Source organism: Podarcis pityusensis (genome assembly GCF_964106645.2).
Source record: "Podarcis pityusensis genome assembly, chromosome: 8".
Taxonomy (NCBI): domain Eukaryota; kingdom Metazoa; phylum Chordata; class Lepidosauria; order Squamata; family Lacertidae; genus Podarcis; species Podarcis pityusensis.
In genome coordinates this window covers 67,321,023-67,343,825 of record NC_138033.1, presented here as the reverse complement: position 1 = coordinate 67,343,825, position 22,803 = coordinate 67,321,023, and the positions used below count along the sequence as shown (strand labels likewise).

General features: G+C 46.4%; 1 protein-coding gene and 1 long non-coding RNA gene across 3 annotated transcripts in view; both read left to right on the top strand.

The window, feature by feature from the left end:
• The window catches only part of LOC308482840, a 380,605-nt gene that overhangs the window by 247,586 nt on the left and 110,216 nt on the right, over nt 1-22,803 (top strand). The window lies entirely within an intron of this gene.
• Nucleotides 1-22,803, top strand: part of EPHA8 (EPH receptor A8) — a 61,732-nt gene that overhangs the window by 12,778 nt on the left and 26,151 nt on the right. For both annotated transcript variants that reach the window (XM_081016060.1, XM_081016059.1), the window contains exons 2-4: nt 5,099-5,163; nt 7,679-8,342; nt 17,016-17,171. In XM_081016060.1, coding sequence (XP_080872186.1) covers nt 5,099-5,163; nt 7,679-8,342; nt 17,016-17,171 — 885 coding nt within the window. The remainder of the gene's footprint in view (nt 1-5,098; nt 5,164-7,678; nt 8,343-17,015; nt 17,172-22,803) is intronic.

Sequence of the window (22,803 nt, the reverse complement as noted above, 5' to 3'; positions counted from 1 at the left end):
TTCAAACTGCTAGGTTGGCAGGAGCAGGGACCAAGCAATGGGAGCTCACCCCGTCGCAGGGAATCAAACCACCGACCTTCTGATCAGCAAGTCCTAGGCTCAGTGGTTTAACCCACAGCGCCACCCGCGTCCCGGCTTCCAGCATATACAGAAATATAATGGAACATCAAACATTATAAGCTTTCCTATACAGGCCTGCCTTCAAATGTCTTCCAAAGGTTGTAGAGTTACTTATCTCCTTGACATCTGATGGGAGAACGTTCCACAGGGTACGTGCCACTACTGAGAAGGTCCTCTGCCTGACTCCCTATAGCTTCATTTCTCCCAGTGAGGGAGCAGCCAGAAGGTTTTCCACAAACGGTACTTACCTGCCCAACACCTGATGTTGTAAATGATGGAACAGCTAAAAATACAAACTGCAAATAGATATTTTCATTCCTTAGGCAGCTTGCCAGGGGTTACAGCAAGCTCCTTCAGAGACATGTCTTCAGCAGAATCTGCCTCTTGATGCTGACAGCATGCCTCCAACAGCTGATCAGCCTCTTTGAAGTTGTCACCTGTCATCATAATGATGTCAAGTGACTGACAAGTGGGCAGGGTCAACCACCTGTCAAAGCTGGACTATGGGGAGTGGAGGCAGTCAAAGTTCTGGCTTGCTGCAGTTGGGGGGGGCATAGTCATAGTAGAAGCAAGGATTAAGTCCCCTTCCTCAACGCCATCACTATGGACCATGCCAGCTTCGTTTACAGTTTTTGTTTTTAATCGTATCCGTGCAATTGCTAATTGCACAAACAATGGCACATCTAGGTCAATCCTAATTTATGGGCAAATGAACTAATGTAGAGAAAGTGGAAAGGGAGTTTCGTCGGCCAAAAGAGAACCGGGATGGGGGGTGGGGAGACAGAATAAAATGGCCCGAGCAATGCTGGAAGGGGGGTTGGGCCAGCCTTTTGTTTTAAATAACTAATTGAGCCTCCTGGCAATTGGGTGATACAATAGGTAGGGTTGTGTGTGTTTGCTTGCTGATTCGACATCCTCCCAATTTTTAAAAAGAATAATTTAAAATATTAACAGTGGAATCCTTATGCATATCTGCTTAGAATTAAGTCCAGTGAGGCTTACTTCCAAGTAGTTTTTTTTGGGGGGGGGAGGATTCAATTCAGTTCACATTAAAAGGTGAACCCACCTAATTTGTACTTTTAGAAACAAAACAAGAACTGAAATTTGCATTTCTCTGAATTTTGCAATGCAGTTCTCCAGCCGAATAATGTCTACCCCAAAAAATGTGCATGCAAGGATAAGGTGTGCATGCAAATGTACATATGCCATAAAAAACAACATACAGAAATGAATTATATTTGGGGAAGTTGCTTTGCAAAAAAAAATGTGTCTGTTAGGGATAATGGCATACAAAAGTGTAGATTAGGAGAAATTTGCCCTAAAATGCTGATGAATTTTCATGAGGACTTTATAAAAGAATTGCAAACTGATGTGGAAATATGGAGGGCCAAATTTAAGAATGGAAAAATGAGGAACTGAGAAAAACCAAAATTGGCATAGGTGCCCGTCCTTACATCTAAGCAAATTGGTACAGGAGTGCTCCCTAAACGTGCAATCCTATACATACCTATCTGAGAGTAAATCCCACCGATTTCAACTGGGCTTGCTTCTGAGTAGACACGCACAGGATTCACAATGAAGGCTGGATTTCTGTGCTCATTTACCCTGGAGTAAGTCAATGAAACTTAGTTCTAAATACAGTGCAATGTTCAACACAATGTGGGCATGACACTGAGGGTCCAAATTTCTAGTTGTGTCTTCACCAGCACTAGCCAGAGGCTGATTTGACATATGCCACCAGGGCTGGCCCACCCATGAGACAAGGGGAGGCCATGTCTCAGGTGGCAGGATCTATAGGGGCAGCAGATCCCAGTGTAGATCTTTATCCCCCCTCCTTGATCCTGATCTTCCTGATCTTCACTCACCCCTTCTTCCCTGGAGGGGAGGGGGTGCCTTCGCCTCAGGTGCCAAAATGTCTCTTGCCGGCTCTGCATGCCACTGTATTTGACAAAGAAACTTCTGGTGGCCACAGTCATGCAATTTGATGGTAAGAATAATATTTATCCAGCGGCATAAATATTGCAGTTTATTGCTGGCTGGGTGGTGAGTTGTTTCCTCACCACAAGCACATTTTAAGCCTTGGAATCACTTCCCGGATTCACAACAAAGGCCAGACTCAGAACATCTGTGTTCCCCTGAAGAACTGGATCATAATTTGTGGCCTATTTGTGGCTGAAGTGGTGCAGAGGAAATGCGGGGATAGGAAATGTCAGCATGGAGAGTGGAAAATATTTCTGTGCCGGCGCCCTAGGGGGAGAAAAATGGGGGGATTTGCTACTTAATGGGCAGGTACGCAGTGGGGCTTTGTTCTCCAATGCATGGTTGGCATATCAGGTGCTAGAAACTGAAGGGAAGGAAAAGCTCCAGAAAATTATTCAGACAAAGCAGGATAAATACATTGTAGGAACAAAACGGGCACACTCAGAGGTATATTTCAGTCACATCCTTCTGCCAAGGAGTTCTAGAAAGCTACATGGTTCTTCTCCTGTGTAGACAGTACTGAGATAGATAAGAATAAGATTCTGACACAGTATAAGGCCTACTGTATGTCCCTGATCCAAAATCTGTTGCTTGCAGCATGAGCTGTATCCTGCAAAAGTATCCATGCACTGACAGATCCTCCAAGTGTCCCTATTTTCCAGGGACAGTCCCGGATTTATGGAAGCCATCCCAGTTTTTGATTTGTTCTTGGAATGTCCCCTTTTCCTTAGGATGTCCCTATTTCCACCAGAGAAATGTTGGAGGATATGGAGCTATCTGACCCCCAAGCCATCTGAAGACAGCTCTGTGTAGGAAAGTTTCTTAATGTTTAATGTTTTGCTATGTTTTTATATATGTTGGAAGCTACCCAGAGTGGTTGAGGCAACCCTGTCCAGATGGGCAGGGTATAAATAGTAAAATTATTGTGATGATGATGATGATGATGGAACAGAACGTCCCTGTTTTCATCGGATAAATATTGGAGGGTATGACGGACCTTGGCTGGCAGCTGCTGGCCTTTTCTTATTCCCACCCATTGCAGGGTTGCCGAGAAAATGGCCCCATGAGGCTCTCGCTTCACACAACGAATGTCCAACATGGAGGAGGCTGAGCTTTTGGCTGCCCACCCACAGCACACACGCACATGTCTAGATTAAAGAGAACCTTCACCAGAGGGTTGAAAGGCATTTGGTTTCCAGATCACGAGCAGAGCAATTTGCCTCGACTTCCTCATTAACTTAAGCTGTGCTCCCTGGAGGCGGACAACTTTGGAGCAGGTGACTTTGATTCCACCCCTGCTGTCTCCCCCTACTCCATGAAATCTCTGCTTGGGAGATCCTGCCCGCTCGCTTCTTTTGGTGTGAGCAGAGAGGTATTGGTATGGGTTTGCGTGTGTGCATGTCGTAGCTGTGCACCACGGGGCATAATTACTTTGGCTTTAGTGTGCAGACTTCAAACCTGGATTAATTCCCGCAGGAAGTGTGAAACAAACAGAGAAGGACTTGGCTGAGCCTCTGGAAAGTAAAGATTGCAAGGGGGAAGTGGGAGCACGTTGTTTTGGATGGAGTGGCTCTGCCCTTGAAAGAAAGAAAGAAAGAAAGAAAGAAAGAAAGAAAGAAAGAAAGAAAGAACAATGCACAGATTCATGGGGAGGAAAGCTGGACCTGGCATTTCTTCCGGGTGTCTAGATGGATTTATTATTTTATTTAGTGGATCTGTACCCCACTCTTCAACCAAAAAGACTCTCAGAGAGGTTAATCAAACACAAAACTCAGGTGTATGATGGAGGCTGGCTTATTATGGAAAAAGCAAGCTCTATTCTGCAGTTGTGGCTAACACCCCTTTCTAGAAAAAGGGGTGCTGGAACTCACCATAAATACCTCCCTTGTTCTCTTATAATGACAATGGTGCCCATCTGAGAGGTGCCGGAACGCAGTTCCCGTGAGTTCTGGCTGAAGAAAGCTCTGGGTAACACCACTGGGCTTTAGAGGTGTGCTTGCATCTGTGCGATGTCAGACTTGAATACCAGCTGTTGAACAAATGTTGCTGCTTCTGCCATCACGCTTCCCAGGGCAGAGGCTCCCAACCTTGCCTTCACTCAAGCTTAGTGACGGTCCAATCTGTCAGTTTCTGTTTCTCTCCATTCCTCATCTTTCCACTCTTAAGTTCGCTTTTCTACATCTCCACATCAGTTTGTGAATTTTTTTTAAAATGTCCTCATGAAAACTGAGAATTTCTCCTGACAGTTTGCAGGTATTTTTGCACATTTTTGCAAAGCAGTTTCCCCTAATGGAATGCATGCTTGTATACTTATTTTTACTAATCCATACATTTTGATGCACATCGCACAATTTTACCATGGTATACAGTGGTACCTCAGGTTAAGTACTTAATTTGTTCCAGAGGTCCGTTCTTAACCTGAAACTGTTCTTAACCTGAAGCACCACTTTAGCTAATGGGGCCTCCTGCTGCCGCTGCGCTGCCGGAGCACGATTTCTGTTCTCATCCTGAAGCAAAGTTCTTAACCCGAGGTAATATTTCTGGGTTAGAAGAGTCTGTAACCTGAAGCGTATGTAACCTGAAGCATATGTAACCCGAGGTACCACTGTAGTTTGTTAGTTTCTCACACAATCCTCTCTATACGCCATCCAGGCAAACAGAAGGCCTTATCAAGGACAGATTCCAGCCAGGCGAAAACACTCAAGGAGGGTACAGAGTTGGGCCAGTGAGGGGTGTGGCCTGGGGAGAGGGTGTGTGACTGGAAATGGGGTGTGGCCTGGGAAGAATCCCAGGGACCAAATGGAAAGGCCTAAAGGGCTGCATTTGGCTCCTGGGCTGCAGGTTCCCCACCCCTGCTATAGAGCATCCATTCATTTGAGGGCTCCCAGGTTCTTCAGACTCTGACTTTTGATGAATGGGTTCTCAAGAAGGCCCAAGCATTGTGCGTGCCTCACATTCTCTGTCTGTCTAATGAAAGTTTTCTTCTTATATCTTTCAGTGAACTTGTTGGACACTTCCACCATTATTGGCGACTGGGGCTGGCTCACCTACCCTTCCCATGGGGTAAGTCACCTGGAAAACCTATGGAGAGGGATGAGCGATAGGTCAGTTGGTAGAGCATGGGAATCTTAATTGTGGGTCTGAACCTCATGTTGGGTGAAAAATTCCCACATTGCAGGGGGTTGAACTAGGTGGTCTTTGTGGTCTCTTCTAATTCTACACTTCTTTGATTCCTGTTGGGTTGAGCCAAATTTCCATACTGTTACGTTTCTTGTTTCCCAATGTTTCTGAGAATCCCACCCCCTGGGAAGGAAGTAGCCACCATCTTTTTTGATGGACTGACTTAGGCTACCGCTTTAGAAGGCTCAGTGGGGAACTGATTGCCCTACAGCCTCTATTCTTCTCCTCCATGAATTTATTTATTCCTCTTTTAATGCCTTCCAAGTTGGTGGCCACCACTGCTTCTTGTGGGAGACAGTTCCACAGTCTAAATATGCACTGTGTGAAGAAGAGTTACTTCTTTTTGTCTGTCCCGAATCTTCCATTGAATAACCCCAAATTCTAGTAGCGTAGTAGGAGGAAAAAATCCCCCCTTTGCCAAACAATTTCTCCCAGCAAACATCTGCGCTTCCTTCTTCCTTTGCCCATGTGGGCAAGCTTAAGCCACACTCGTATCTATTATTTGCATCTTTATCCCTTTATAATCTGGTGTGTATGTGTGTGTGTGTTTAAAATCTTGTGTTGATTTTAATTTAAACTGTTAACAAGTTCCTGAATACAGATGTAATCAAACCCGCTTGCCTGCTGCATTAATTATGATGTCCTCATTTTCATCTTGCTAGGAGACCTTATCTCAATGACATGGGAAGAGAGGAGAGTCATTTCGCTTTATGAAAAAAGAAACAGAGATAGGAACAAGGCAGTGCATGTTAGGTTGTAATAGGAGTTCTCACAGCCTGTCCCTTTTCTTGCACAGTTTGCATCCCAGTTAATCAGAGGAACCTCTTTCAAATATGGAAAGTGCTTTAAATAATCAGCTGTTGGGAAACTTCCACCACATGGGCTTAATATGGTCTTGGAGGTCGGCTTGCAAGGCTGTTCGGGGCAAACCTGAGCCTCTCCTGGTATGTCCCACAGAGGAACTTACAATCTTCAAACACAAACATATTGGAGGTCCCAGGCCACAGGGAGGTTAGGCTGGCCTCAACCAGAGCCAGGGCTTTTTTGGCTGTGGCTCCGATCTGGTGGAACGCTCTGCCACAAGAGACTAGGGCCCTGCGGGACTCGACATCTTTCTGCAGGGCCTGCAAGACAGAGCTGTTCCACCAAGCCTTTGGTTAGGGCACAGCCTGATTCCCTCCTTTGGCAATCTTCACAGAACTCTAGCCCAATGGTTGCCATCAATTTGATTTGAATTAATTTTATAATGAAATGATTTTAGAATGTTGTATTATTTTATTGTTGTTAGCCGCCCTGAGCCCAGCTTCGGCTGGGGAGGGCGGGATATAAATAAAAAAATATTATTATTATTATCATCATCATCATCATCATCATCATCATTATTATCTTTCCTGGGCCTGATGTCATATGAGAAAATTCAAGTCACCTGGGAGCATTCAGCAGGCAAAACCCTGAACTTTTTGAATTGGATGCCTTTTTTCTACTGGCTTGCACAGTAAAAAGAAAAGTCTCCAACTTCAAAACACGCCAAATTTTGTTTGCAAAGGAAGGATCAAGAGCACACTTAGAGTGCACACCTGGACTTGAACTATCAATGATCTAACATCATATAGCATCAGATGAGTGATAGGTACATAGCCCGCCTACCTGCCAGAGTGGCCTGTGTCGGGTTAGCCACTTCCCGGTCTGGTCCTCTGTCTAGATCTACGTAGTTCTGTAACCTCTGAACTCATCCAACTAACAATCCTGCGAATGTTTGCTCAAAATAAGTCCTGTTTAGGGATGGATGAATCTGCATATTTTGGTTTCTTCCAGTTTCTCATTTTCCCAGTCTTAATTTAGATTGCCCCATTCCCACATACATTTCCCTACCCCCAAAATGGCAATATGAAAATTCATACTTGTTTTTTGTGCTCATTTCTGCTAATATGTACATTTTTATACACGTATGTTTCTGGTATATGCAGTTTCATGAGCAACTTTACCCAAATGCATTTCTATACTTTATTTTGTGTGCACATTTCACGAATATGTGGATTTTAACTTTTATTGCTTGGCTGGAGAACTGCATTGCAAAATTCAGAGAAATGTGTTTCAGTTTGCATATTCGCCTTTGGAAGCACAAACTCTGTAAGCTGGCATTAAAATGTGAATTGAACCACTTTCTTCCCCTAGCCTGACTGAATTCAGTGAGACTGAAGTCAGTGTCTTTATGACTGTAGCCCTACAGCTCCCCCCTACACTTGTCTGTTGACAAAGGTCAAGGTGTCAGTTAAAGCATGAATCCCGCCTAGCTTCTATCTGTTGTGACGTCCCTTACCTTGGGACATAGGTTTGAAGTACAAAATCTGCTGGACCTGGTGCCTCTAACTCCTCTCTCCTGCTCTTTCCTTCCAAGTGGGACTCCATCAACGAAATGGATGAATTCTTCAACCCCATCCACACCTACCAAGTCTGCAATGTCATGTCCCCCAACCAGAACAACTGGCTGCGGACTAGCTGGGTGCAGCGTCACGGGGCTCACCGGGTGTACGCAGAGATCCGCTTCACCCTGCGGGACTGCAACAGCATGCCAGGGGTCCTGGGCACATGCAAGGAGACCTTCAACCTCTACTACCTCCAGTCGGACCGCGATCTGGGCAGCACCCCCCGCGAGAGCCAGTTTGTGAAGATTGACACCATTGCGGCCGACGAGAGCTTCACCAACGTGGACCTGGGCATCCGGCGACTCAAGCTCAACACGGAAGTGCGTGGCGTGGGGCCCCTGAGCAAAAGAGGCTTCTACCTGGCCTTCCAGGACATTGGAGCCTGCATTGCCATCGTCTCGGTCCGAGTTTACTACAAGAAGTGCCCGGCCATGGTGAGGAACTTGGCGTCCTTCTCCGAGGCAGTGACAGGAGCAGACTCCTCGTCCCTTGTGGAGGTGCGGGGCGAGTGCGTGGGGCACTCTGAGGAAAGGGACACCCCGAAAATGTACTGCAGTGCTGACGGGGAGTGGCTGGTGCCCATCGGAAAATGCGTCTGCAGTGCCGGCTATGAGGAGCAAAGGGATTCGTGTCTGGGTAAGTCTGGATACGGGTTGTGCAAAACTACTGTTGCTGCTGTTGAGAAGGACGGAGGGAAGAGGCACTGGGAGAAAATGTTTTGGTGCTGCTCTATTTGGTCAGCTCCACTTCAAAGAACAGGGACAGGGTTGCCCCCCACCCCCAAATTGCAGCTAAAAAAAAAAGAAATCACAATATTGCCTGACAATGACCTGTGAGCTTCCATCAGGGGCAGACTTCAGTAATCTTTCATAATGCTAGGGTAAATCTGGACAGAAAAGTTGTTGAGCTTTTTTGGCAAAATCATGAAAAAAATTGCTGTTCTTCAGCACTGCCGCCATGGGCTGCCGTAGGTCTAGATTTGACCTATTTCTGCCCGGACACTGCTGCCGACTGCGATATTATGGATAAGTCCAGGAAATGGCAACCCTAGTAATACAGTCCCCTGTGCAAGGCCAAAATTTGGCACCCCCAAATGGATTATGGGTTTCCTCAATTTTATGCCCCCTTAGCCCACACCACCCTAAATCTGCTGCTGCTTCCATAACCTGGAGGATGTCAAGGTATTGGTTAAAGGGAGCAAAATAGGAAACCAGACAGAAGAGCTTAGTTCTCTAACAGCTTACAGCACGCATCCTGGAGTCAAGGATTATTACATTGTTTCCGGTTCCACCGCTGTCTACCTTCCCAGGACTTCTCGAGGTGGAATTAGAAGCTGGAGGTCCTTCTGGGCCCACGTACAGTGCAGGAGTCAATAACAATGGAGATACCCGATTTGCTCCGAGTAGAGATTGCCCTGAGCGCCAGCCTCACATGCATTGATTATTTGGCTCCATGCCGAGCGGCCTCCCTTCCAGCTGTGTGCGTTTGGCTCTGCTCCAGGGCCTTCCCTTGGGGGCTCTGGCCACTTCTGGGCTCCATCAGCCGGCCGTTTTTTCTGCAGCCCTGCCTTTCCTTTGGAGGAAATTTCCTCAGCAAAGAAAACAAAAGCAAAGTCAACAGAAACAGAGCTATCTCCTTAATCCATCGCCGCCGAGCACTTGGAGGAAGACGGAGGCGTTTTCCCCGAGTGTCCGTGGGCTCTGGGAAGACGGCTGCAGCTTGCAACTGTATAAACGACGATAAGGAGGCAGCAGCTGTGCAGAAGGCAGCAGTACACACTGCCCTGAGGCTACATGTGTACAACAGGCGACTTGACTGGGGTCCTCATAGGAGGCTTTGTTTGCTTTCAGTTTCTTTCAGGGGGGAAAAAGCGCTATTTAGAGGAGCAGAGCTTTGACTTGGCAAATATGAAAAGGCGGCTTTGTTTAGAGGCGGGGGGAATGTGAACAGCAGGATTGACAATACCTTGCACAAGGTTACCTCTGGCAAAGTCACGCAGGGAAGGACACGGCTAAGCTAGACAGATGCCCATCTTCACTTGCCCTGGATACATTGCAAGTTCGGAAGTCACATAGGCTGTGAACCAGGTAAAGCAAAGAGGGAACTTCCTGGCCAGAGGCTGAATGTGGCCCTTCAGGGTTATGTATCTGGCCCTCAAGACTCTCCCTAGGCCACACTCCCTCTCCACAAGCCACAGCCCTCGTTGGCGCTGCTAATGTTTAATTAGGTCTTGAAATCATAATTATGATATAGGAAGGAGAGGACTGGGGAAGGAGTCCTCCTCCTCCTCCAGATTGTCCCCTCAACAGCTGTTGAGTGGAGGGGTGATACGGAGGGTAGGCATCAGGCAGGAAAGTGAATGTCAGGTCAGGCAGGCAGTGGTGGGACTAGATGACCGCTGGGCACCCCTTCCAACTCTGCAATTCCTTTGTTGTATATATATTCTTTGCTAGCAATTTCCCCTAAAATAGAACTCCAGTTCTTCCTTTTCAGTCATGCCCTGGAGTTTTTCCTGTTATGCACCTGAGGTCTCATGAGGTCACGTGGGCATCACTGCAATAGGGGCAGTTGGAGAAGACCCTTCAGAGAAAATATGATGGTCTGGGGAGATATAAGTGGGGGTGGAGAGAGAGAGAGAGAGAGTCAGAGAATCAGAGAATCCTCCAAGTCCCCTGTCCCTGAGCTGTGAAGGGACTAAAGATCAAAAACAGCACCTTGGACCCCCCAAAAACCTGGGATTATGCTGAACACAGGTACAAGTTCTCTCTCTGCATGTGTGAAGTAATATACTTGGTACAGCTTAGCTATCTGTGTACACGGGTGCACAGATAGTGCATGCATTGAATTGAACATGCAAACACCCCTTAGTAAGAATTATTTATTTACAGGGTTTTTAAAAATTGCTATGATTCTGATAGTTTGAGAAGTTAGTGTTTTTGTTCTACAGTTAAGACCCTGTGCAGAAAAAAAATGAAAAGAGCAACACTGCACAATTCTTTCTATCAAATGTAAACCTTGGTAGCGGGCTTGTTTTTTAGGAAGCACAACAGACCTAGTATGCCTTGCCTTGTTGCCAGTAAAAGGGAATTGCTTCAATGGTGCCTTATCGCTGCTTTCACACAGCAGTTGAACCTGTTTCCCCAATGTCTCCCCAACTTCCACACTACATCTGAGCTTTCACCCAACGTCAAAGCCATTCCTGGAAATACTGTGCAAATTTAGTGCTCGTTTCTGTGTTATTTGCAAAGCATCCTCCCTCCCCCCCAGAAGCAAGTAACACATGAACGAGTGCTAAACATGTGCTATATTCTGCTACATTTCTGGAAGTGGCTTTTACATTGTGTGGAAGCCCAAATATAATGCGTAAATTAGCAGTTAGGGAAGCATCGGGTAATGGAACACAGTTTCATATTAATGCAACCTTAATTGGTGACACTTAAACCCTTTCCTTTGTCTGGCAGCAAATTTGTGAAGACCAGAGATTCCATGTTTGTTGAATGCTACATTTGAACAACAGTGCGAGTGCACAGGTTCACCACTTGTGTATACAGGCACACACATTAGCACACTCATTGAATGTGGTGTCCCAGTCACAGTTAAAGCACTCTTAGCCTGGACTTAGAATCATAGTGTTGTAGAGTTGGAAGGGACCCCAAGGAGTCATCTAGTCCAATCCCCTGCAATGCAGGAATGTCAGCTACAGCATCCATGGCAGATGGCCATCCAACCTCTGCTTAAACACCTCCAAGGAAGGAGAGTCCACCACCTTCCAAGGGAGACCGTTCCTCTGTTGAGCTGCTCTTACCGTCAGAGAGTTCTTCCTGATGTTTAGCCTGCTCTTTCAGTAGAGAAAAGAATTGGCGCTGCAAGATTGATAACCCAAATCAACTGGAATTGGAAATTCCTCGTTCCGCCGTTTTAATTGTCAGAACGAGATCCCACACTGCTGTCACCCTGGGTAATATTTCATTCCCTGCCATTGGGACAGGATGATGTAAACCCCACTTTGTAGTCCTAATCATCTTTCTATAAATATCAGAGAAATTCAATTTTTTTGGGCAGGGGAAGAAATTAAACCTTTACCTTCGTGGTAGCATCCTAATGTGACTCCAAATTAATTCCCCATTCCTTCTCACAGCTAGGCATCCTATTTCTTAAAGATGTTTGCACAGCTAAGGACTTCTTTATAGCTTTAATGTTTACCTAAGAAAGGAGCTTCCAAGGCAGCGGAAGAGGAGACATAGGATAGTGCCTGTTGCTGGACTGAGACTGTAAAGAAAGTTGATCACCCCTCCTGTGTTTGCTGGAAATTCCTGAAAGCATCACAGTCTTGCTGTGGCTATGCATTTTTTTTTAAGGGTCAGGCAGGTGGCAGAACCAAGAGCCCCACGGACCAGACTGGCTCCCTGTGCTACCAAGACTGTCAGTCGGTCACAAAGCAAATTTCCAAATTTCTGTCATGTTGTCACCTCTCCCTAGTCTTTTCTCTAAATTAAAATGTTCCAAATACCTTTCCTTGGACGGGGAGGTGACACCAACCCCTTGATCATTTTGGTTGACTTATTTTGAACCTTTCCCAGCTCCTTTCTGAGGTGACATGACGAGATTTTGTACAGGTCACTTGTAATTATTTTACTTACTTGATTGTAAGATTGTGGCTGGGTGGAAATAAATAAATCAATGGAAAGTGAAGGAAACCCATTTTCCATTCATTTATTCCCCTGCCCCCGCACAACTCTGCAATTGTAGGCTTACCTGGCTTGGGGAAGGAGCTTGCAAGGGCTCTGGCAGCATTCCAGAGCCCACTTTCTGGGGTTCCCGGCTTTACACATTTTTGCATATATACATAGACCCCCAGAACCTAACACTCACTTAAGACATACGTTACTTGTACACAGTATTCCAAATGCACCATTGACTGATATAATGCCATTATGATATCAGCACTTTTGCTTTCAATTCCTAATGATCCCTTAAAAAGGGTGTGAAGCAAGGCTGGTGAGGGGTGTGGTTTGGGGAAGAGGGTGTGCTGAGTGGGTAGAGCCAGCCCTAGGAAGAGGCAGAGTGAGGCAGCTGCCTCAGGCGGCAAATGCTAAGGTGCAGGGAGAGGACAGAGCTGCGAATGCCATGTGCTCTGCCCTGTACTCTGATATTGGCAAAAAGATGCTGTCTTTTTGTATCTAGGGCGGGCTAGATACAAAAGAATTTTCCCTTAGCCCTGCAACTGCTCCGATAGCATAAGCCTTGCAAGCCTGGTTCGCTGGAGAGTTTAGCATTTCACAGGGATCGTTGCTTGAGCCCTTCCAAAGGCTCCCAGCCACGGCTGTGTCACTTATGCTAAGCAGGCTGCGACCCCCATGCCAATCAGAGGTAAAGGGACTGAACCTTGGGGCCGCCCCTGCTGTCCCTCAGGAGCCATCGCCTTCAGAAAGAGCACAGAGGGGAGACCTGAGCTCCTGCTTCAGAGTCTCTCTCATCCCTTGCAGGTCACCAGAAGGCACGTCCCCAGAGGCGAGGGCCTGTCACAGAGGCCTGGGTGCTGTCAGCTTAGTACAACCGGGCTACCTTCCTCGGCGCCTCCTACCCCCTCAACTCTCCCAGGGTTTTCTCTCTGTATAATGAACTGACAGTCAAAGAGAGGCTGGAGTTCATCCATCAAGCGTCAGCTTCCCCAGTAGACAAGCAGTCCAGGAAAGGAAAGGGCAGGGATGGGGAAACCTCTGGCCCATAGGTCTGATTTGGCACACAGTGTGGCCAAGCCAAGCCCTGCTGACCCACACCTTTCCAAGCAGTGGTGATGCCTAGCACAGGGTTTGGTGCAAGGCCCAGACATCAGCTCATAGGAGCCAACTTCTAGGGGTTGAGGTCCCTTCGTCTCTCCCCCCTCCCTAATGAAATATTTGAGGGGGCTGGGCTCCCCCAAAGTTAATGGGCATTGTCATTCAAATGGTGTGTGTCTTGTGATCAATTATGCAGGGTGGAGCTTACCTGCAACTCCCCCCATATTTTATGCAAATTGGCACCCATGCATCAGCTGTAGAACCTGGTCAGTTTCCAGCAGTGCCTTGTCCTTGCTGTTCCCTAGGAAGCAGGCCACATTGCTAAAGACCCTGTTCCTTTAGCCGTGGCTAACCAAAGGCTGGGGTTGATGATGGGGGTGTTGCTGTGGTTGCAGCTTTTGCTGTTGCTGCTTGGAAGGAGAGCAGATTAGTGAGTGGCAGAAGGCGAACAAAGACCCCGCTGTTTTGTAAGCCATTTTGATATTGTCATAGATTTGGGGGGGGGGGCACACAGACACCAAATCCTAGAAATTAATAAATGGTAGGATTTTGATTAATTGGGGTATGGATGAAAATACAAGCCGTAGAGGAATTCCCAAAGTAGCCTGTGCAAAAACAACCTGGCCAAGCTAGGCGTTGAGAGCTATTGGCAATGCAAGAGAACTGTCCTCCCCATGTGAACAGAGATGGGGGGGCATGTTTGGAAGGTTGACAGTAAAAGGGAGTCTTTCGCAAAAGTTGCTGGGAAGAAGAAGGAGAGGGAGGAAAGACCGGGATCCATCTCAGACAGGTTGGCTGCAGTGCTAACAAAGAGAGATGCCTTGGACTCCAGGGCTGCACTGCCCTTCTTGAAATGACCATGCTGTAAAAGCCAGACTCCTTCCATGCAGACTGAAGGTGTAAATAAGTGAATAAGCCATATTTCTTCAAGCTCTGACAGTCTCCATTGTGTCTTAATTCTCCAAAAGTCCACAGACCCTGGGTGTGTGCCTGGAAGCCCCTGGGATTTTGTCATCGGTCGGCAGAGAGTGCGGGGTGGCACCCAACTTTTGTAGCAATATATTTTAAGGAACTGCAGATTATCAATATTCCAGTAAGTCAATGATAGACCCTTGACACTTGGAGTTCACAATCACAGAATGTGAGGGTGGCAGTGCATACATTTGCCTCCTATGGCAAAATTTGTAGATCCGGCTCAAGGACCTATTCCTGCCAGGCAAAAACACACAAGCAGGGTGAAAAGAAGGGCCAGAGAGGGGTGTGGTCTGGGGAGAGTCCCAAGAGCCAGACAGAGAGTCCCAGAAGCCCATTCCTGCCTTAGCTAAAACCAAAGGGAAGCCAAATAGTAAATAAGGTTGAACAGTGGAATTTGCAAGAAGGGTGTGTGATGGTTGCAGGCTCTGAACCTGGCAATGAGTGGGTGGATGGAATGAGCCTGTCTTGTTTTTCTTTACTCCTGTGCTGAGCTGCTCTGAATGCAGCCTTTGTGTCCCCAAAGTCCTTTCATATTCATGGTGCAGCCCCCGCCCCCCTGAACTCTGAGCTGGTACCCAGCAGAGTGGTTCTCACTTTGCTATCATCTCTTTGACAGACAGGCCTGCCTATCATTTCAGCCATCCCACCGACTTATTAGCAGATGTTCTCCTGTCTCTCAGAAGAGCGAGCAGGAGGACAAACGGACCATGCTGCAGATGGCTTGGCTGGGCCCTCCCACCCACACTCGTCCCCCCGCGCTTTGGGAGATGAGCCTGTCAGCTCCCAAGGCAGGAGGACGCGGCAGGTGGCAGCTGGTTACATAGAGAGATGGGTGGGAAGAAGGAAAGCAGTGAGGGAAAAGGGCAGGCAAGAAGAAACAGGAGACAGAGGGAAGACTAGAAAACAAATGCGTACTCCAAATGTCATGGGATCTGCAGAACAGCCTTAGGGCATCTTCTGAGACCGTAGGAAGAGCTCTGCTGGGTCAAGTCAAAGGACCATCTGCTTCAGGATCCTGTCCCATAGTGGTCAACCAGACACCCATTATGGGAAGTCTGCAAGCAGGACCTGAGTTCAAGAGAAACTCTCCCCGCCTGTGACTCCCAGAAACTGGTATTCAAAGGCTTCATGTCTCTGATAGTGGAGGTGGAACAGAGCCACATTGACTAGCAGCCATTGCTACTCCACACACACACACACACACACACACACACACACACACATTAAATTTTCTGTTTTACAATTTAAAATACTGATTTTACATCCTTAAAACATCTATGACTTCCATTCTTCTCTTTCCATGGTTCGTTTTACATATCATAAATCCCTGCATATTTTACAAAAACTATACCATTCAGTATTCCATTATTTTATCCATCAAAACTTGTTTACACTGTTGAATTTATCTTAATGCTGCCAGCATTTTCAGCTGCACACAATTTCCCCCCATATATTCAATAAATGTTTTCCAATCTTCTTTAAACGTATGTTCTTCTTGTTCTCTTGTTCTATATGTTAAGTCTGCAAGTTGTGCATATTCAGTCAACTTAAGTTGCCCTCCTTCTTTGGTTGGGACCTCACTCGTTTTCCATTTTGGGGCTAACAAAACACGGGCCACAGTAGTAGCATACACAAATAACCCCTTTGAGCACCTGGGAATTTCAGTCTGAATTATCCTTAACAGAAAGGATTCTGTGTTTTTTAAAACATTTTTCCCCAATTCATTATGGATCATTTCGCAATATTCTTTTACAAGTCCAGCAATTGCTACTCCTTATCCTCTCAGAATCTGAACAATCATTTTTCAAAAGGAGAATACAATGAATCAGAACAAAGAGATCCCTGGTGGATCAAGCCAGTGGCCTATTAAGACCAGCTTCCCTTTCTCATGAAAGCCAAGCGAGATGCACCCAGAAATTCTGCAAGCAGGAATTGAGTGAGACATCACACTCCCCAATTATGATGCCTAGCAACTAGTATTTGGGGGAGTGGCTCTTTATTGATGAATGGGAATGAGTGGCGGATTGGGAAGACCATGCCTTCAAAACTCAGATTTCCAGAAACTAAACCAACCAATTAAAAGCTAGAGAGACAATGTGGTGTAGTGGTTATAGCAGGGGTGGGGAACCTGAGTCACATGGGTGACATGTGGACCTCCAGACCTTTATATCTGGCCCTTGGGACTTTGCAAAGGCATACCCCTCAGCCCTCTTTGCTGCCTCCTTGAGTGTTTTTGCCTGGCTGGAATATGCCCTGGAGATCTGATGGTGCCTCTTGCATACACTGATGGAGGGACAGACAGGGGTGCCTGTGAAGAAACTAGCCTACGGTACCCAAAGTGAAATTTGCAGTCACCTTTTCCTAGTTTCCCCATAGGACAAAATCAATGAGGGAAGCAGGAGTCATCTGAATGGTAATGGGCTGCTTTTCCACAGTGTTGCATCGGCAGCAAAAGTTAGGGCTGCCCAGGGATCTGCCACAGTGGGAGCTAAAGCACTGACCTGCTGGTCTTCTGCCTTCTCATCTCTCTCCTTTCTCCTCCCCCCCCCCCTAGCCTGTCAACTGGGTTTCTACAAGTCTTCCCCCGGGGATCAGCTGTGTGCCACCTGCCCTGCCCACAGCTATTCCGAGACCCAGGCAGCACAGGTGTGTCGCTGTGAGAGCAACTTTTACAGAGCAGCGCAGGACCCTCCTTCAGCAGCCTGCACACGTACGTACTTCATCCGCCAACCCACCCTCGAATTGCATGCGTTCCTGGACAACCCAGACCCTTACTGCGAGTCTCAGTCAGATAAAAGAGGATAATTCGCAGGATACTGACGAGCACCCTGTAGCCGCAAAGAGAGGGAGGAGCCAGAGCCAACAAATGTTAAGTGTGGTGTACTGTAGTGGTTAAGGGACGCTGGTGGTGCTGTGGGTTAAACCACTGAGTCTAGGGCTTGCTGATCAGAAGGTCACCGGTTCGAATCCCCGCAACGGGGTGAGCTCGTGTTGCTGGGTCCCTGCTCCTGCCAACCTAGCAGTTTGAAAGCACATCAAAGTGCAAGTAGATAAATAGGTACCGCTCTGGCGGGAAGGTAAACAGTGTTTCAGTGCGCTGCTCTGGTTCGCCAGAAGAGGCTTAGTCATGCTGGCCACATGACCCGGAAGCTGTACGCCGGCTACCTCGGCCAATAAAGCGAGATGAGTGCGCAACCCCAGAGTTCTTTGCAACTGGACCTAACAGTCAGGTGTCTCTTTACCTTTACTGTAGTGGTTAGAATGTCAGACTATGACCTCAGAGACCAGGGTTCGAATCCCTACTTGGCCCTGCAACTCACTGAATGACCTTGGGCCAGTCACTGCCTTTCAGCCTAACCAATCTCACAGGGTTGTTGTGGGGATCAAATGAGGAGGGGCAGAACCATTTACACCACCTGGAGCTCCTCAGGGGGTTGGGAATGGTGGGAGGCAAATAAAATAAACAATGAATAAAATAAATAATAAATAAATAATACTGCACCCTTTGCACTATTCATAATTGGCTTAGCTTCTCTTTCCAGCCTGTGATTCAGTTTTCTTGGGATCAGGAACATCAGAAATAAATTAGCCTGATACCAGAACGCAATAAGGAAGTGAAGCAGCATAACTTCATAAATACGAGGGCAGGGGTGGATGGCTCAGGGGCCAAATGTGGCCCTCAAGCTTTCTCTGTTTGGCCCTTGGATTTCCACTCAGGCCACACCTCTCACTGCTTTACATCTGAAGCATTTTTGCCTGAGTATTATTATTATTATTAGTAGTAGTAATAGTAATAGTAATAGTAATAGTAAATGAATCCTCCTCCAAACAACCATCCCAATATGATTTAGACTAAACATAATTAAAGACAATTAAAAAAGCAAAAAAAGAGAGCAAATGCATTTAAAACTGAAGCCATGAGAATAGACATTTGTGGTAAAGACCTGTCTTCAGTTGTTTCCAGAAAGTGAAGATAGTGGGTGCCCATTGTATCTCAACAGGAATGCTATTTCACAGAATAGGGGCCACCACAGTAAGAGCCCTGCTAGAGTTACTGTGGAGAATGTGTCCTTGAACTCTGATATTGCATCTTGCATGTCTGAATGGAAGATAGATAGGATCATGTGAGTGTGTGTTGTCTCGCCCACCTTTGCCTCTGGCTCCACCCACTCCAATTTCACTTGCGCACTACTTGGAAGATTGTTTTGATCCAGCAGTCCGTGCATTTCCTAAATAAATCAGATAAAACAGAAAAGATGATAAACCCCATAAACTAAAGCAATAAAACCATTTCTACAATTGTAAAATTGCTATAAAATGACCAGGTTGCACTCCCTTCTTCAACCAAAATGTCTTCAACAACAATGTCAAAACATCAAAATTGTCTAATTCCAGCTGCAAACTAAGCATATATGGTCCCTAGCTCATATCGGGTTGCCATATTTTTTAGGGAAATCACCAAAAAACCAACACTTCCGATCCAACACACCCCAATTTATCTGCTTACGAATACGGTGAAGTGCTTTTAAACTGTTTTCCTGCCAGAATGAAATGAGATAATGAAAGTGGACTCTTCAAGCTCTTATGGTTGCAAAGTGGCTTACAGGAAGATAAACACCCACCATCCATAACTCACTGGGCTTGAAAATCTTCCTGCCATTTCTACATTCGAACGTATATCTTATAATTGCCAGTCTAATTTGCATATCTATTTGGGCATGTGGACTGCTTATATTCAAGAATATGCCTAAAGCAAGATTGATAGATAGTTCTTAATTGTGAGCTGATGTTTCTTTCTTCTTTCTTTCTGTTACATTACATATCTCTGCAATGATAATCCTACTCAGAGTAGGCCCACTGAAATAAAAGAATACGGCAAAAGGCTCATCCATACTTACCTTTGCTCTGTGCTTTTCTAGGTACAGGTCTGAGCTTTCCAGATCTGTGTCTGAGTGTTTTTCATTTTGTTTGGTTTGGTCCTGGTACGTTCCTCAGGAAAACCTGCATTTTACCGCTGACTCGGAGCAAATAGCAACCTGGGAAAAACCTGATTGCTGTTTGCTCCGAGTCAGCGGTAAAATGCAGCTTTCCCCAGGGAAACCTCCAGAACAATAAAATCCCAACTGGACATGGACCCCTAGAAAGGCCGGATCTATGTATAGAATTCACAGAGCAAAGTTAAATATGGATGAGCCCTAACTGAAGGCCATTGATTTCAGTGGGTCTTCTCTGAGTAGAACTTAGTTGGCTACAACCATTTTTTAAACACACATACACAGGGCAGAGGGACGCGGGTGGCACTATGGTTTAAACCACAGAGCCTAGGATTTGCCGATCAGAAGATCGGCGGTTCGAATCTCCGCACCGGGGTGAGCTCCCGTTGCTCAGTCCCTGCTCCTGCCAACCTAGCAGTTCGAAAGCACATCAAAGAGCAAGTAGATAAATAGGAACCGCTCCGGCGGGAAGGTAAACAGTGTTTCCATGAGCTGCTCTGGTTCGCCAGAAGTGGCTTAGTCATGCTGGCCACATGACCCGGAAGCTGTACGCCGGCTCCCTCGGCCAATAAAGTGAGATGAGCGCCGCAACCCCAGAGTCGGTCATGACTGGACCTAATGGTCAGAGGTCCTTTTACCTTTACCTTTTTACACAGGGCAGATCAGTTCAATAGGCTGTTTTCACCCAACTTTGTCTCAAGTAGATATGCTTTTACAGTCCCTGCTACCTTTAGAATTATGATGATTTTACTGGCAATGGTGAGGATTGAACCTGCAAACTTGTGCATGCCAAGCATGTGCATTTCACGAAAGGTCTGAGCCACCTGAGGGACCTGCCAAGCCAGAAGCTCCTCTGCTAGTCTTAAGGGCTTCAGCCTTTCTGTCTGTCAACTGGTTTTCCTTTAGATAATATTAATAACAAAAAAAGGTCTTCCCCTGGGAGCCAGCAGCATGCTCAATGTTGTTTGCACACTTATTCTGGTCAAAACGGTGTGGCATTTCCAAAGGGAGATAAAATGAAACCCCAATGTGAAAATTTGAAAGAGGATCTGATGTGGTCCATGAAAAATTCCCTGCCCTAAAAAATAGTAATATTATTTTCCTGCCCTAAATAGTAGTAATAGTAGTATTAGTAATAGTAGTAGTAGTAGTGGTAGTAGTAGTGTTCTATCAGTTATATAGATTATAATGGTCTATCAATTATATTTCTGCATTTTGGATTTCAAGGTTATGCATCCATGTTTGTATATTTTAATTGAAAGAGTCAGAGAGGATGCCATTTCGCTGCTCCAGTATCCTTGGTAGGTAATTATCCAGCCTTTGCTTAAAAACCTCTAACAAAGGAGAACCCATCACTTTCCAAGACTTTCCACCATTGAACACCTTGTACTAGTCCTCAAAGGAGCCTGCAAAAATCCATCAAAGGAGTGAAAATTGCTTTGCAAAATATGTATGCGTTAGGGAAAACAGTGTACGAAAACATTAGGAAGATTTCGCCGTAAAGCGGTGGTGCATTTTCACAAGAACTTGCTTTTTTAAAGCTGATGTGGACAGCTTAAGAGTAGAAAAATGAGAAACATTTTTTTAAAAAGCAAAATTCTCAGATTTGCAGGCCAAAGATAAAAGGGGGGCAGAATTTGCAAGAGGGGTGAGGCAGAGGAAGGGAGCCTGTCTCATTTTAGGAGCAGGAGACCCATGCAAATCTATTTGCATCTCATTGCAATTTTTCTGTAGATGGACGTGCAAATCCCATCATTTGCTTGAAGAAATTATTTTTGCGGTCAGGAAGATGCCTGTTGACAGGGGAGCAGAAGTGGTAAACAAATGGGGGGTGGGGGGGCAAGGACCCAGAGTCCTACTTACTTGGACATTTAGGGCAGCTTGCATTTCTATGCTTCTCTGTTTTTAATCCTGTGGTCAGAAGGAGTGACCTTAGCTTGATGCCAGAGCACATGCACTGCATGCAGAAGGGCCCCAGTTCAAGCTGGTGCTGCCAATTAAATAAGGGTTATTGTGAAATTGAATGGGGGGGGAGAGAATACACACACACCCACACCCACACACCCACACACACCCCACCTTGAGCTCCTTTGGAGAAAGAAGTGGAATATAAAATGCAATAAATAAACACTACGAAAACATTTTGAATATTCGTATGCAAGTTGCTGGATGATTTTTGTCTCTGAATTCTCATTTGGATGAGCTCTTGAGTGAGCCCAAGCACTGGAATACACCTGACTGTCTCTAAATAGTTAGAGCTAGTAGAAAACTCACCTGTCACCAGGCACGCCACACCCTTTATCTCCTACAGACATCTGCCCGGTTGACAATCTTATACGATCAATTACACACGCGCACACACACATGCAAACAGCAGATTTAAACACCTTACACTGAGATTGTGCACCTGTGCAAGCCAATGCATTGTTTTGCAGCCCATTTCCCTGGCTCAAAAAGAGGGGGCAATATCCCTATACCCATGTGCAACTTTTGCCCCCCCCCCCGCTCCCTTCATGCTTGAGTATTGACCATGCTGGTTGGGGTGGATGGGAGCCCAACATCATCTCAAGCAGTAGCCAAGGCTGTGCCCTCTGGATGCCCCGGGGCTGATGGGACTTGTAGTCCAGTAATATCTGGAGGGCACCATCTTGGCTATGCCTCATCTGGAGAGCTGCACGTTCCCCACTCTGGGACAGGGTTATATGTCTACAGGAGCAGAGGAGAGGATACGGGGGGGGGGGTCTGCCTGCAGACCTCTTCTCCCATCATGTGGGGACAGCCGTTCCATCAGACTGCCTCGGTGGAAGAGATAGGAATCAGAAGGCTCATTTCATCAGATTTGCTGGAGTCCTGGCTCCATCAGGCACCTCCTGCTTTTGAACTGTGCCAGCTGGCACAGGAACAGCTGTTCAAAAATTGGTGCCTGAGGTTTGGCTTTGGTTTTTCTCTTTTCCCCCATCCCGTTTCCCTTGTGCGTTGTGTTGCGTGTGTGTGTTTTAAGATGATAACGCTGTTTTAATGGATTGCAGGCTGGGATCTTTTTTTTTGACTGAAGAACAGGGTAAAAAGGACCCCTGACCATTAGATCCAGTCGTGGCCGACTCTGGGGTTGCGGCACTCATCTCGCTTTACTGGCCGAGGGAGCCGGCGTACAGCTTCTGTGTCATGTGGCCATCATGACTAAGCCGTTTCTGGCAAAACCAGAGGAGCGCACAGAAATGCCGTTTACCTTCCTGCCGCAGCGGTACCTATTCATCTACTTGCACTTTGACGTGCTTTCAAACTGCTAGGTTGGCAGGAGCAGGGACCGAGCAATGGGAGCTCACCCCATTGCAGGGATTCGAACTG